The sequence below is a fragment of the Neurospora crassa genome, linkage group II (assembly GCF_000182925.2).
Source record: "Neurospora crassa OR74A linkage group II, whole genome shotgun sequence".
Taxonomy (NCBI): domain Eukaryota; kingdom Fungi; phylum Ascomycota; class Sordariomycetes; order Sordariales; family Sordariaceae; genus Neurospora; species Neurospora crassa.
In genome coordinates, this window is record NC_026502.1 from 2,987,884 (window position 1) to 3,002,714 (window position 14,831).

At 54.4% G+C, this 14,831-nt stretch overlaps 3 protein-coding genes across 3 annotated transcripts; 2 read left to right on the plus strand and 1 right to left on the minus strand.

Moving 5' to 3' along the window:
* The first annotated feature begins 252 nt into the window (after positions 1–252).
* On the plus strand, positions 253–9,102 carry NCU01597 (hypothetical protein). The gene is made up of 2 exons (XM_951415.2): positions 253–3,176; positions 3,231–9,102. The coding sequence occupies exons 1-2, from the start codon at positions 486–488 to the stop codon at positions 8,997–8,999; spliced, it is 8,460 nt and encodes a 2,819-aa protein (XP_956508.2). The 5' UTR covers positions 253–485; the 3' UTR covers positions 9,000–9,102.
* Positions 9,103–9,151: 49 nt separating this feature from the next.
* Positions 9,152–11,122, minus strand: rpn-6 (regulatory particle, non-ATPase-like-6). Its single transcript, XM_951414.3, has 3 exons — positions 10,677–11,122; positions 10,522–10,604; positions 9,152–10,446 (listed from the first exon to the last, which is right to left on the minus strand). The coding sequence occupies exons 1-3, from the start codon at positions 10,859–10,861 to the stop codon at positions 9,440–9,442; spliced, it is 1,275 nt and encodes a 424-aa protein (XP_956507.1). The 5' UTR covers positions 10,862–11,122; the 3' UTR covers positions 9,152–9,439.
* Positions 11,123–11,383: 261 nt separating this feature from the next.
* On the plus strand, positions 11,384–13,372 carry NCU01595 (SOF1). Its single transcript, XM_951413.3, has 3 exons — positions 11,384–11,646; positions 11,727–12,758; positions 12,819–13,372. Exons 1-3 carry the CDS (start codon positions 11,641–11,643, stop codon positions 13,116–13,118), a joined length of 1,338 nt encoding a protein of 445 aa, XP_956506.2. The 5' UTR covers positions 11,384–11,640; the 3' UTR covers positions 13,119–13,372.
* The last annotated feature ends 1,459 nt before the right edge of the window (positions 13,373–14,831 follow it).

Below are 14,831 nucleotides of genomic sequence, written 5' to 3' on the forward strand. Positions count from 1 at the left end.
TGTTATGCCGAGGCAATGACGTCGGCGTAGAGGGGGTCCGTGCTCGGTTAAGCACTTTCACAGCCCTGAAAATGTGGACTCTCTCTCTCTCAGCCTGCCTTGCCTGCCACCAGCTGAAGACCGTTAACAGAATAACAGGGGTCTGTTGAACTGCGGGGACAGTTTTGCGGTCGCGTTCTCATTCGTCCACAATTATGTACAGCTGCTGCTTGGCGACGGATCCAAACCTGTCAATCAATCCGATGGGGTCGGGTTCGGTCGCCGCAACAACGACGGGAAATTCCAAAGTAAACAATTGACAGCCAGCATTTCAGATTCACACCTTTTGGATAGGGGCCTTCATGTGCACGCGCCCTCTGCTGCATCCTTTGCTAACACTATTTCCATATTGCTTAACCATTCACTCACTCCATTAGCCGCACTGTATCCACCACTACCATCACCACCACCACACCGGGCCTCATGCGCCCACAACCAGGGCTGCCATGGACGAGGACGAAGACGCGTCCATGATGTCGGTCGACGACATTTCGTCGTCCACGGATCCACTCCTCGAGACGGCCGCCACCCCAGCGTCTCGCTCCGTGACACCGGCGATTCCAGCCCGCCAACCCGCATCGGCGCGTCGCGGTTCCCGTAGAAACCAGCAGCCCACTCCGCGAACCCAGCGAGTCCAAGCCCTTCGAGAAAGCACGCCGAGAAAGCGCATGTTCGAGTTGGACGTTGGAGACGCGCGATCGCCCCAGCGCCTGCTGGTCACCGTCGAAGCCGAGAGCTCGAGAGTCACTTCAAGAAGCAGTGTTAGTCGCCGTCTGTTTCAACACTCGACGCCAACTGCTCGCAGCATCCGCGAAAGAGAAAGAACAACTTCGGTTACGGTTCCCTTGCGCGGCGTGGAGGATGATGACGACGACGAGATTACTCGACTTGGCGAATTTGTTACACCGAGGCCGCGCGGAAGGCCGCCACGAACAGCTACTCCAGGCACGGCCTTGCGCTCCGAGACACCAAAGACGACAACTCGCCCGATGCGACCAGCGACCCCCGGATTTCAACTGCGCGAAGCACGGTCCTCGTCAAAGGATGTCTTGGATTCAGATGTCACAATCGATTTCAGCAAGCTCGGGTTTACACCAGGGACAAAGCGCCGGATTAGCTTGACACCAGGGCCCAGCAGTCGTGCGCCAAAGCGGAGAAAGGGTGTTTCGTCGCCAGTCAGACAGCCTAGTCTGCTGGGTCCAGGCTCTGCGCGAAGGAAACGAGGCCGGCCGAGGAAAGATTCGATTGCGCACGACCAGTTTTCCGCCCTCATAGACCGAGATCTTACGGCCCTCAAAGAAGACGACTCCGACCATGAGCCCGTGCCCGAAGCGGGTTCCAGTCGTGACCAACAAGACCGAAACCGAGGTCGAGACCAAGAACAAGAACAAGAACATACCCGTCGCGAGCGCATTTTTCAACGAGTACCGTCAAACGTCATCCTGGGCAATACAGGTGTTGGGGCTCCCTCGAGTGATGCCCCTAGGCCTGACGAGTCGGAAGGTGACCTGTGGCTGGACAACTCATTCAATCCACCTCAGGATACACCGGCCGCTCGACGGTGGAACGGGGCACCAAGAGCGCAATCCTCCAGGCTGGAACAGCTGCGACCGGAACCCGCGCGTCGAGAAACGCCTCAACTGGAGTCGGAGCTTTCGCATGGGGATGAGTATGTCGAGTTCGCGGACTTTGGTGGCGGCGAATCGCATAGCGACATCGAATCGGAACTGGAGGATGATAATGCGACCCCCAGGGATACACCGGTTCAGCCAACAGAGACTAGGTTGCCAGGCGAAGAATTCACCATGATAGACCCGTATTCGCTACTATCTATGCAGCAGAATTCGAGCTATGTCGAGGAACAAGGGCACGGAGGAGCGCAAAACAAGGATACCCGCGACGGAGACACGACAAGTTTCTACATCAGTAAGACGATCGGGTCGTTGCGGATAAGTCAGCAGGAATCGGACGAGCGATCAAGTCACATTAGGACAATCGATTATCCTGTCAATCCCAATTGGACGACTACACCCAGGGCACCCGTTCCCAGTTACGATCCACTATATCGATATTCGACAGGAGATAATAGGGGAGAGGCCGAGGTGGTAGAGGAAGAAGAGGTAGAGGGGGATGCGCATGAGCGCAACGAGTCTCTGGAAAGGCACCAGAATCGACCATATCCAGGAACAGAACAAGATTCAGAACGGGAAGAGCAAGACCGGGGCTCGCATCGGGATTTGCAGCGGGATCGCGAACTAGAGTCGGAACTTGCACTCGAGCCTGGGTCCGATGCTGGATCAGAACCAAAAGTAGACTCAAGATCTGAACGTGGAAAGGAGGCGGAACCACAACATGAGCCTGCACCTGAGCCCGAAGAAGAGCCTGAAGAATCCGACATATGGTTTCAAAAAGAACCACCAAGGCGACAACAACGAGAGCTGCGAAAGGGGAGAACACATGAACCAGAACCCGAACCTGAGCCAGAACCCGCGGCGGAATTCAATACTTGGGTTCGGGCAGAACAAAGACAAGAACATCAATATCGAACACAGTTGGAATCTAGCCTTTTGCATCAGCGGCAAGCAAATCGAACAAATAGAACAAATCGACTGGAACGCGAACGGGAACAAGAACTTGAGCAAATAGCTGGGAATACGCCAGACTTCGAACCCTTGCCTGAACAGCGGTCTGAATCACCGCAAGAACCTGAGCGTGAGCCGGTATCTGAACCTCACCTTGAGGAAGAACAGGAGCAGGAGCAGGAGCAGGAGCTTGAGGATAATCTGGAGTATGAGCGCCAACAGGAAAGTGAAGCAGAAGCACGGCAGGAACAAGCACAACAGCCCAAGTCAAGGCGGGTAAAGTCACCACACCACCAGAAAGGCCGGTCGCTTGAAAGACAAGTGGATGTAGATGTCCGTGGTGATGTTGGGGTGGATTCATCAAACCGCTCTGTGGACTATGACCAATTTGAAACACAGGAATCAAGTGTCCTATATCACGGCCATCTTCGAAGAGAATCGCGAGGCGCCCTGCCACCTGAACCATCAAGTCCGTTATTTAGAAAATCTCAGACAGATGTTCAGCAACAGACAACAAAGACAAGTATTCAGCCCTCTGTCGAGCGGCCTTCATCTGTGAATAACCCCCACCCCTTACATGCATCGAACAGTATTCTGACACCTGATAAGACACCATCTCCTGTCCCTCCAGAACCCCGCGACTACGACTTCCAGGACGATTTCGGTGCTCATGCCAACCTAGAGGCAGACAACGACGACGCTGAGCTTAACGATGATGAGCAAAGACAGCCCACCGAGTCTACCGAGCCCGCTCCAGACGATGAGATGCCTTCCTCTCCCCCAACTGGAAGCTTTTCTCGACATGAGCAGCAGTGCATAGAACCTCCATTACGCCGAGTCAGATCCAACTCGAACGAGACCCCGGCCGACCGACTGACATCTTTGGCCCCGCCAGGTCTTCCGGCACTTAACCCTCAGAACTTGATGCCCCCACCTGACTCACAAAACCGGCCGGCTCTATCTCCAATCATCAGAGCTGGTGAAGCACTGCAACAGGTAACCTCGGACCCTCCGTCGCCTCCAGGTATGGGAAGCTTTCTGCGCAGTCCCTTCCGAGGGGTGCCTGAGGTTAAAGACAGCCGATCACCCTCACCATCGGCCTCCAGAGCTTCTCAACCCCAGCCTCAATCCCAACCGCAGGCTCAACCTCAATCTCAGCCGTTGCCCCAAGCCCAGTTTGAGAACGCCCGTAATCAGCCTGAAAAATCTGGATTCGGCTTGTTTGGCTCGATAAAAAATCTGGTAGCCCAAGGAGCGCAAGTTTTATCGCCACGGAATGCTTCGAGGCAGGCTTCCATTAATGTCGGGGAAAGCTCCAGACAAGCATCAGCCACTGCTGGTGCGACTAGTTCCATGGACATCGCCATGGACGACCCGTTTGGTCCAGATCCACCCGGTTCTTCTAGAGGAAGCACCGGACGCAACTCGCTCTTTGGCAGCAGGATGAGCAAGCGCGATTCCGGTAGTCAAGACGCCAGTGGCACTGCTAGTGCCAGTGCCAGCTTCGAGAAACAATCTCAAGCCAGCGCTAGCCTTGAGAGACAAAGTCGCGCGAGTAGCAGTTCTGACAGGCAGGCTCACGGTTATAATGGATTTGGAAGGCAGTTTGAGGATAATGCTGGCTTTGACAGATGGAGTCAAGTTAATGCTGGCACCGGCAGCCAACGCCAGGTCTTCGGCGAACCATATGCTCAAGGCAGCACCGCCGGCTTTGAAAGATCGGCACAAGCGGACAATAGCTTTAGTGGGCGAAGCCAGGCCAACGCCAGCTTTGACCGACAAGCTGATGCAAGCACAAGTTTCGGCAGATCTCAAGTTCAGGCTAGCAGCAGCCATGCCATTAAACAACCTTCAGTGACCACCAAATTTGACAGACAGCGTCAAGAAAATACCAGCTTCGGACATCCTCAGGCTGAGTCTAGCACTCTTTACGACAGACAAGCCCAATCTGCGACCAGCTTCGCGAGCCAACGTCAAGCTAGCACCAATTCTTCCACTCGACAACCTCAAGCCAACACCACCATCGGCAGCACAAACAAGGCCGCTTCTTTCTTCTCCGAGCGCGAGCGCGAACGCGAACAGCACGAGCATGAACATGAGCATGAAGCCATGGACTGGCAAGCAGAGGAATCCAGTCACAGTCACGAAATCAACGTAACCCGTGACAGGTCCGCCTCCGCAAGCCTTGGTTTCCACGACAGCAGCAGCCATCATGACAGCTCTAGACAGCGAGAACGTACTAGTACTCGGGAGGAAAACTCTACTCGGGGATCAGGATCAGTCAGAGAAGATCATGATCATCGGGAGCCTTCCGAACCCGAAGCTCATCGTGATTATAAGGAATTCGTTGAGGTGGAAACGGTCACGGAGGAGAGGGAGGAAGAAAGCATCTGGGGAGCTTACGGAGGTGATGCCAGAGCCAGGTCCAGCTTCAGGGAGAGTAGTAGTAATAGTCATTCTGGCAGGAGACACGGACGGCCGGAAAACTCTACCTTGAGGAGATCAGTGGGAGAAGAGCGGGAGCGGGAAAGGGAGCCAAAAGCTCGCTTTAGGGAAAGTGTCGAAGTTGAGACGGTGACTGAAGAAAGAGAGGAAGAGCGAATTTATGGAGGAGGTGATGCCAGGTCTAGTAGTTTCAGGGAGAGTAGTCAATCTTCTAGGAGACATGGACATGGACGGGATGGTCACCGGCATGGTTCTTCTCGGCATAGGTCATCGGAAGAGCGGGAGATGACAAGGGAAGAACGGGGACGAAGGGAGACGACGGAAGAGATTGTCGAAGAGGTCCGGGAGAAGGAGTATGAGCACGAGAGCGAGCACTATTACTTGGGTGGTCGTCACTCGAGTGGTCGTGAGGAGGTGGAGAGCTATCGGCATGGAAGCTCCCGTTCTGACCGATCTGACCAAGGTAAAGCCTCGTCTTCTCGACGAAGGTCGGAAGAGCGAGAGACGAGGGAAGATCGGGAAAGGAGGGAACAAGGGGCGAGAGAGGTGACCGAAGAAATTACGGAGGAGGTCCGGGAAGAGTATGAGCATGAGAGCGAACATTACCGCTGGGGCGGTCATGGTGAGGAGAGCCGCCGACACGAGTCCTCCCACTCCAACCGATCCGACCGAGGTAAAGCCTCGTCTTCTTCTTCTGGGGGACATGGTCACCGCCAGCGAAGTTCTGGCGACCAGGAAGCGAGGGAAGTGCGCGAGGTAACAGAGGAAATCGTGGAGGAGGAGCGGCATGTGTATGAAGAGGAAAGAGGAGGCCGCCGTTCTAGTCATGTTGAAGAGAGTCATCGCCACTGGTCACGCGGGCCGGGCGGGTCGCAGTCCAGCCGAGCTAGCGATTCTAAGCAAGATGGCCACACGCGCGGCTCAAAGGAACGGGATACCAGAGAGGTGACTGAAGCCGAGGACGAGCGGCATGGTTATGAAGAGGAAAGGGAAGGGCAGCGCTTGGGCTTTGTGGAAGAAAGCAGTCAGAGACAAGAGTCCCATTCTGACCGAGGCGGAGATTCCTGGCGGCGTGACTACGAGCGAAGTTCGACAGAGCCAAAGAGAGGAGAGGCGGAGGAAGCCCGAGATGACTTTGCAGAGGAAGGTCAAAAGCACCAGGCGAGTCGTGGTTTGGAGGCAAGTCGTCAACGCGAGTCGCTGCTCGGGCGTGGCAAGACTTCCTCGCAAAGTGATCAACTGCGAGGCTTGGGAGAGAGTCAAGCGACTGAAGTGGAAAGGGCACGCCATGATAACTTTACCGAAGGTGAATACTACGATACTCCTCATGCGGAAGAAAGCCATCAACGTGAAGAATCTCCGATTGAACATCGAGGAGACGAGCACGAGCACGAGCAAGACTACCAGATGAATTGTATGGAAGAAGAAGAGGGTCATTACCAAGCTCAGCAAGGGGAACAAGCAATGGAGCAACATGAAGAGGAGGAAGAGGAGGAGGAGGAGGATCTTTTCCTCCTCGAAGCCATGCGTTCATCTCCCGCAGTCAAAGCCAAATCCACCCTAAAAGAGAATGATCCTGCCAGCTTCCTTCCCTCAACTCATCAGCCCCAGCCTAGCTCCCGCTGGCATTCCAACAAGAGTCAAATGGTTCGGGATCAGTTGAACACAGCCGCAGACAAGAGTGATGAGCTGGAAGAGTTCAGCCTCCTTCATTCAAGTCGGGCCAAGAAGTTCCGGCCTGCGTTGAAGCCCGTGCCGAACAAGAAAGCGAATCTCTCAAGCTTCTTCTCGTCGCCTGCACCTATTCCGGAAATCAGTTTACAGGGTCCAGAGGGTAATGCTTCTCTTCGGCCTGGGCCCGAAGTGCTCGATAGGCAAAGTCAAGCCAACGGCAAGGTGTCATCTGGTTCGGGAGCCCTTTCGGAGCGGTCACAGCATCTTCCTACAGGTCAGGAAGCTGAGAGGAAGCTAGGAACGACTCCCATAGGCCGCGTTCCATCATCTCAGCGCCTTTCTGTGCCAGTTTCCCAAAAGCCGTTTCAGCCTTCACCTCTGGGTACAGCGCCCGTGTTATCAGGGCAATCCTCCCGACCCCTGCAACCGGCACAACGTGTACTTCGACACTCTTCCTCCATCATCGGTTCCTCCTCACCACCACAGTCTGGAAGCATCTACACCCCGGTCCCGCAGAAACAGAACTTCACTCCAGTGCGACGCGAACCAGGCGCTAAGCTCCCCTTGTTCGAACGGGACGGCGGAACAAAGACCGGCACTGTCACGGCTCTACCACTCAAAGACAACCACAGCTCAGGCCCAGGCACCACTCCGAATTCGATAACTGACAAACCTAAGCAGTTGCTGTTTGGTCTTAAGGAGTCCATTTCCAAGCTGTTCTCGGACCCGCCCGCTAAGAGCGTTGAGTATGGACCGGAGAACGAGAATGAAGAAGAGCAAGGGCCTGAAGAAGACATGGACGACTACGACGAGATAGTGGAACTCGAGGAAGAACAATCATCTGCCGAGGAAAGCTTCGAGCCACCTCCACTTCGGTCTCTCCCCGACAAGAACTCTTCCCCTATCAAGTCTGCCTTGCGACCGCCAACTAAGGGCCATACACCCGGCCGTGCGGTGCAGTTTGCCAACAGTGTCCGACAGTCGCCTACTCCTCGGCGTAACGCAGACGTTGAACAGAGGCGTCCTGTATTCGGTGGCCGTTCCACCCCTGTGATTATCACCAGCTCGCCCAGTACCCACACGGAGAGCAGTCCTGTTCATAGTCCTGCAGGCTCGGAGAGGATTGAGGAGAATGCGACTGGGATGTATGAGGAGGATTATCAGGACGAGGAACAGCACGAACTTGATGACACCGTGGATATGGATATGGATGTGGATATGGATGATGATATCGAATGGTACGAGCACAGCCCCGCGCCAGCACCAGCGGTCCAAGCACCGAGACCGGCGCCGCCGTTTCCTCGTCCACTGAGCCCTGGACGTGGACGGCAACGGCAGCAGCAACAGCAACAGGAACTACAACAACAAGTTGCTGCTGCACCACGTCAACCACCAGCAGCACAGCCGCCGCTCATCAAACCCACATCCACCCTCGAAAACTCCCCCGTCATCCGCTCTGGCGTCTCTCTGTTTGGCTACGGTCGCCGCAAATCACTACCGCCTCCTATTCCGCCTTCCAACCGTAACATCGTCACGCCTCTGCAGCCGCTTTATCCATCTCTCCCACCAGTATCCTCTTTCGGCCAACAACAACAACAACAGCAGCAACAATCCTCTCAGCCGTCGACATCAACCTCTCAACACCATAACGGCCAAGCTTCCACCGGTGCTTCCATCGGCGCCTCCTCATCCACTTCCGCCTCCGCCGCTGCCACCACCACCACATCCCACTCCCATGACCACCACCAACAACAACAACACCAACTCCCCCCACCAACCCACCTCTGGAGCACCTCCCACTGGGACATCCTCTCCTCCATAATCCACGCCCACCGCGCCCTCCACCACTCCCAATCCCAATCCCAATCCAAAGGCAAAGGCAAACAACGGGCCGCCGCCCCCACTCATCATCTCTACTACCCCCACTCCCCCACCCTCTCTTCTTTCCTGCACCAAACGTACCGCCCCTCCCCTCAACAAACCACCTACGACCCCGTCACGCGTCTTCCCATTGACGAGTCGGTGGTGATTGAGCAATGGCATTTGGACGTCGTCTACAAGTTTCGGGAGATGTTTAGACGGGCGTGGGGAACAGATGAACTTTACGGTGGTGTGTTTGCGATGGATGAACAGGAAAAAGGGGGGTGGAGTGAGGGGGAGTTGGTCAGACGGGTGTATGCGTTTTTGGTGGGCGAGAGGAGGAGGAGGGAGGGACGGGTTGATAGGGGGAGGAGAAGGGGGAGGGGGGTTGTTTGTTAGTTTATGCGTCGTGATGTGTATTGAGCATGGGAAAGGACATGAAAGAATGGGCATAGATGGATGGTTGGATGGTTGGGAAGGGGAGAAGGGAAGAACAGTGAAAGAAGGAACTGGATACCCAAAGTATAACTGGATGGACGGATGCATGAGTAGGAGATACCATGTTGTTAAATGGTTCTTTGTACAAACATTGGTTGTTTCTAGTTTCTGAAATTTGGACATACGATATCACATATCTGCAACAGTTTGAAAGACCAGACCACCGTCATTGCTCAAAACTTAGACTTATGATCATGCGGTTTATCGTGTTTGTTTCAGTACGCCCGACTAATACCATATCTAAGCGTAATGTTACAGACGAACCCCATGTTGTAAACCCCTAAACCATCCATCCATCCATCCATTTAAACCCTGCTTCTGCCTTGAACCTCGCTTTTTTTTTACTCAAGCTGCGAGGCCTGGTTGGTATAAAGCACATCAACCACATTGCTAAGCTTCTCAATGGTCTTCAGCGCCGCATCGTACGCCTCATCCCGGTGCGTCTCATCGTAAATAATGAGGCAGCCGGCGCCCTGGTCCAGCACTCCAATGATCACCTTATCCAGGATCATCTGCGACAGCTTTCTTTCCACCTGCTGGGTGTCCAAGCCGACCATCTTGGCGATATGGTCAATCTCCACGCGGCTGAAGGGCTCAATGACCTTGATCAGGTTTTGCTCCAGCATGGCATCGTACAAGCGTCGCAGGTGGTTGCGGATGAAGGTGTCACTACCCAGCTCATAGCGGTAAGCCGCCAGGGCGCGCTCGTACTCCTCGAGAGATCGGTTGCTGTGGGCGCGGGCAATGGCCTTCATGGCCTCGAGCGACTTGCCGGCGTACTTGACGGCCTGCTTGGAGGTCATGAGCTGGTTGACGTCATCGGCGAGGTTGAGCATGATCTTGCAGAGCAGCATGTACTGCAGCGCGGCCTGGGCTCGCTGCGGCTCCTCCTGCGTGTGGTAGCCGTCCAGCGCCTCGATAAAGTAGCTGAAGGCCGTGTTGAAGTCCTTGTCCTCGGCGTGCAGCATGCCCGACTGCATGTCCAGGTTGGCCTGGAGCAGAGGAGGGGTGTAAACGGAGGCGGCGCTCGTGCGCGCGCTGGTGAGGGCGGCGCGGGCCTTGGCAATGTTGCCGAGGGCGTGGTATACCCGCGACTCGAGCAGCTGGACTTCGACGAGGACGAGCTTGTCGTCCATGCGCTTCAGCTCACGGAGGAGACCGTTGATGAGCGTCAGGGCATCGTAGTAGGACTGCTTGGCCATGTACAAGGCGACAAGACGGGTTTCGAGGTTCTGGCGGAGGAAAGAGCGGCGCTCTGATGTGGCCCATTCTATACACGACTTGGTGACGGAAATCTGGATGTCGAGAGAGTCGGGGATGGCTTCGAAGAGGTCGAGGAGCTGGCGGACTGCATGTATCAACCAGTGTTAGTATCCTCATGAGCTTGTATAGCGCGTCAACAAAGCTGATGGCGGGGTCGTACCAAGCTTTGCCGTCTTTGCCTTTGCGAACGAGGAGAGAACTGTGCGGCTCTGGGTTACGAGGTCTACAAGGCCTTGTGAGTTCCTGTACACGGTGATGGGAGGTTAGTGACCGTACCCCTCCTCGATGACCACGACATACACCAGCCACTCTTACTTCTCGTCGCGATAGAGCTCTCCCAAGTGAATCAAAGCCGTCTCGTATTCCCGGATGGCCGCGTCAGAGGTGACTGATGGCGGCTTGGAGATGATATCCTTGTAAATCTGCTCGGCCTGGCGGGGGTCGGTCGAGACCACCTTCTGCGCCTCGCGCACTCTCTCTGATGCTTCGCCCTGGGCCATGGTGTCGTGTGCTGGTTGTCCCGGTCGCCAAGTGGTAAGCGGTAGTAGTATAAATCGAGAGTTTGGCTATCGGATTGGATGTGATGGTGATTACTCGAGGTCGCGGGGGGATATGCGGCGTGTCGGTGGTCGCAGAGTGTCGGCTTGGAAGTTGTGGTTGTTGTGGTGTTGAAGTTGGAGCTCAGGTTGTTCTGTCGTGACGAACCTCACCACCCGTCCTCTGCTGGAGCACAGCTGTTACCCAAGTCAAGTGCAGGCGGCATGTCCACTAACGAGACCTCTGTACACTACGTACCACCGCTAGGTAGCCAGGCGCGACGTAATTAGCTGGAGACATCCACCTACAGATCCCTGTCAATTCACGGCAGGCAAGCCCAGCTCTCGGTAGCTCAGGCCCTGTCCATCCTTTTGGCAGCGAAGCTCTAACATTCCAAGCCTAAGCGTTTAGCAAACTGCCAAGAAGGCGGTCAAGATTCTTGCCGCCAGACCCCGCCAAAATTTCTCCAGAGGAAGGGGAACGGGAGCTGTCAAACTGCCCGTGTCCGACTGTGCTCCCCAATTGGCGACAGACGCTCCCGGCATCCATCCATCCATCCATTCATTAATTCCAACGTCGATAACTGTATCACAGCACCTGTGCTTTGCGACAAGGTGTACCGACAGACTTCAGCCATACCCGGCCTCATCATATACAATTATTCACACTCGATATCCGTCGGCCTTGGTAGCCTTCTCATCCACGACCCCTTCAACATCATCAACAGAGAAACACCGTCACCATGAAGGTACTTGGGCCTACCACACGCGACGCCCATCAAGATTCGCAAACCCACTTCTAGGCTCACCACTGACACTTCTACAACAGATCAAAGCCCTCAGCCGAAACATCTCGGCCCAGCAGGCCCCCGGTAACGACGTCACCCGCGCACCCCGTAACCTTGCGCCCGAACTCCATCCCTTCGAGCGCGCTCGCGAGTACAAGAGAGCCCTCAATGCCGTCAAGTTGGAGAGAGTCTTCGCCAAGCCCTTCCTCGGCCAGCTAGGAAATGGCCACGTTCAGGGTGTCTACAGCATGGCCAAGGACAAGAACTCGCTACACACAATCGCTTCCGGTTCGGGTGACGGTATCGTCAAGGTCTGGGATCTCACAACACGGGATGAAGCATGGAAGGCTGCCGCCCACAACAATATCGTCAAGGGAATGACCTTCACCAACGACAAGAAGCTTCTCACATGTGCCACCGACGGCATCAAGCTTTGGGACCCTTACACCAAGACCGACTCCCCAACGCCACTCGCGACATGGCAGGAAGGTGGTCCATACACGGCTCTCTCGTTCCACCGCAACACCAACTCCTTCGTTGCCTCTTCGGGCGCCGGCTGCATTCGTATTTGGGATCTCGAGCACAGCACGGCTCCTCAGACGATACAGTGGCCGAACCACAGCGACACCATCACCGATGTTTGCTTCAACCAGGTTGAGACCTCGATCGTGGGTTCCGTCGGCACAGATCGCTCCGTTATTCTGTTCGATTTGCGCACCAACATGCCCGTCATCAAGACTGTTCTCAAGTTCGCCGCCAACCGCATTGTCTTCAACCCCATGGAGGCGATGAACATGGCTGTTGCCTCAGAAGATCACAACGTCTACCTCTTCGACGCCAGGAACTTCACCAAGGCGCAGAATATCCAAAAGGGCCACGTTGCGGCGGTTATGGACGTCGAGTTCTCTCCTACCGGCGAGGAGCTCGTGACTGGTTCCTATGACCGCACAATCAGGGTGTGGCGCCGTGACCAGGGCATGTCTCGCGATGTGTACCACACCAAGCGTATGCAGAGGGTGTTCCGGACTACCTGGACTATGGATTCCAAGTACCTTCTCAGCGGTAGTGACGATGTACGTTGTCTCCTTTCTTTTCTCCAACTGTTCGATCAGCACAGCTAACGTGATATACAGGGTAACGTCCGTTTGTGGCGTGCCAATGCCTCGGAACGCAGCGGCGTCAAGGCGACCAAGCAGAGACAGGCGCTCGAGTACAACAAGACCTTGGTCGAGAGGTATTCTCACATGCCCGAGATCAAGCGCATCTCCCGTCACAGGCACCTGCCTAAGGTGGTCAAGAAGGCGGCCGAGATCAAGCGCGAGGAGCTTGCGGCCATCAAGAGAAGGGAGGAGAACGAGAGGAAACACTCCGTCAAGCAGTTCGAGAAGCGCAAGGCAGAGAGAGAGAAGGCTATCCTGGCCAAGCTGGAGTAATTGCGGTGTTCTTGGCTTTTGTGTGCCATGGTTTGTGCGGTCTCTCGCGCTTCACGCTATGCGTTTACTATTTTCTTTTGCATTGGGCGGCGTTTCTTAGTGGGAAAATTGTCAGGCTATTTGTTGATGAGACTTTCAGGCAGCGGAGTCTCGCTCGGTCTATACGGAGTTCGATACCACATATTCGATAGTATTTTGTTTCTGTGTTCGTCTCTATGTGCAAAGCAAAGCGACCATGTCTTCCCATCTCTTCCAAAACACCTACACCACTCCTTCAGGCGCCCTGTGGACTCCGGCCTCGCTGCTTGACTCTCTTTGCATGGTCACTTTTTTTTCCTCGATTCCTCCTTTCCGGTTGATCAAGGTTCACCTGATTTCCCACAAGTCAGACGGTCGATTTCGTGGACCTGACCAGTACCCAGAAACTGGCGTCAACATCGTGCAGCATTGGCATGAACCTCATGGCCTGGATAAGAAGAACGAACGACATGGAATCGGACGGTCACGGCGTGGGTTGGGATAGTTGGAGGGAAGGATACGGGTCGTTTGTGGCTCATCCGTGGCCATTGATGTGGGCTACCCTAGATCTAGCGCGGCCTGCGTTATTGGATCAAGTAGATGGCTCTCCTGTCTCGATCTGGCTCGAAGACCGGTTGGCAAACAGCAGTCGGAGTGTGGCTCAGCCATCAACACAACCAAACTAGTTGTAGTTGTGCCCTTAGAAAATGGGAGCCCACCTCCGGGCTTTGGGTATAAAGACATTTCTCGAAGAGACATTTCTCGACGTCGAGTGAGAAGCCATAACCGGAGCCTCAAACGCTTTGAGATTGCATCGACTTTATTCCAGAGAGTTATAGGATTTGATGGCAGTCTACCACCCAAGGCGTGTAGAGAAGCTGCCATAATAGATCTAACTTAACCGTCTACTTTTTTCTCGGCTTTGCTCCCGAAAACTTCTTCCCACACTGCGCGACCGACGTCCCAGTGCAACCCCATCAACTTTGCAAAGCTTCCACATTAAATCTCATTATACCCGTGAGCTACTCAAGGAGCCAAGTATGTATATGTGTGCTGGGTTTTACCATGTTGGCTGAGGCTCGGCGTAGCGAAAATAGGTACATAAACGCACAACTTGATTTTCCCCGCAAAGAAGGCTAAAAGTTACCTATGTCACTCCGCAATTCGACCGCCTTACCGTATCCTAAACCGAATATACTTTCTCGGAATTAGAGTTCGTAGTACTAATCTTTCATCGATAACAAGAGTCGTGAGTGGTTTTGGTATCTAAGGGTGGTGGAAGAGCGGTTTTCATGGAAGGGTAAGGTTAGAAAATTGGTTATAGCGGACCTGAAAGGGATTATAGTACGTGTGAGAAACAAAGAAAAATACATGTAATTCCTTCAAAACCTTCGATATGGTACTCTAGCTTGAGGTCATTGTCTCAAGGAATCATTCCATCGAAAGCCTACCTGTACATTCTCCACAGTCCTGCCAAATTCGAAGCCTTAACCGAAACCACCATCACACATTACTACCAGTGCCCTCTCCAAGCTGTTATCCGTTGCCAGCTGTTTCTTCTGGTTTCTTGAGTTCATTTGTTTGTTCACTGCTGGTCTTTAGGTGCCTCCTTCATTATCCTCCCGTGATCCAACGTCCGTTTTCTTCAACGCTGCTGCCAATTACCATCCAGTGGGTTATGATCAAGGGTGACCA

What these genes read in the sequence shown, in the direction of transcription:
- NCU01597 (XM_951415.2), top strand. Translation starts at nt 486, where the DNA reads ATGGACGAGGACGAAGACGCGTCCATGATGTCGGTCGACGACATTTCG. An exon ending in CTGTCGAGCGGCCTTCATCT is followed by an intron (nt 3,177 to 3,230) that starts GTGAATAACCCC and finishes ACACCTGATAAG; the next exon opens with ACACCATCTCCTGTCCCTCC.
- rpn-6 (XM_951414.3), bottom strand. Translation starts at nt 10,861, where the DNA reads ATGGCCCAGGGCGAAGCATCAGAGAGAGTGCGCGAGGCGCAGAAGGTG. An exon ending in GAGCTCTATCGCGACGAGAA is followed by an intron (nt 10,605 to 10,676) that starts GTAAGAGTGGCT and finishes CACCGTGTACAG; the next exon opens with GAACTCACAAGGCCTTGTAG. An exon ending in GGCAAAGACGGCAAAGCTTG is followed by an intron (nt 10,447 to 10,521) that starts GTACGACCCCGC and finishes TGATACATGCAG; the next exon opens with TCCGCCAGCTCCTCGACCTC.
- NCU01595 (XM_951413.3), top strand. An exon ending in TTCTCAGCGGTAGTGACGAT is followed by an intron (nt 12,759 to 12,818) that starts GTACGTTGTCTC and finishes CGTGATATACAG; the next exon opens with GGTAACGTCCGTTTGTGGCG.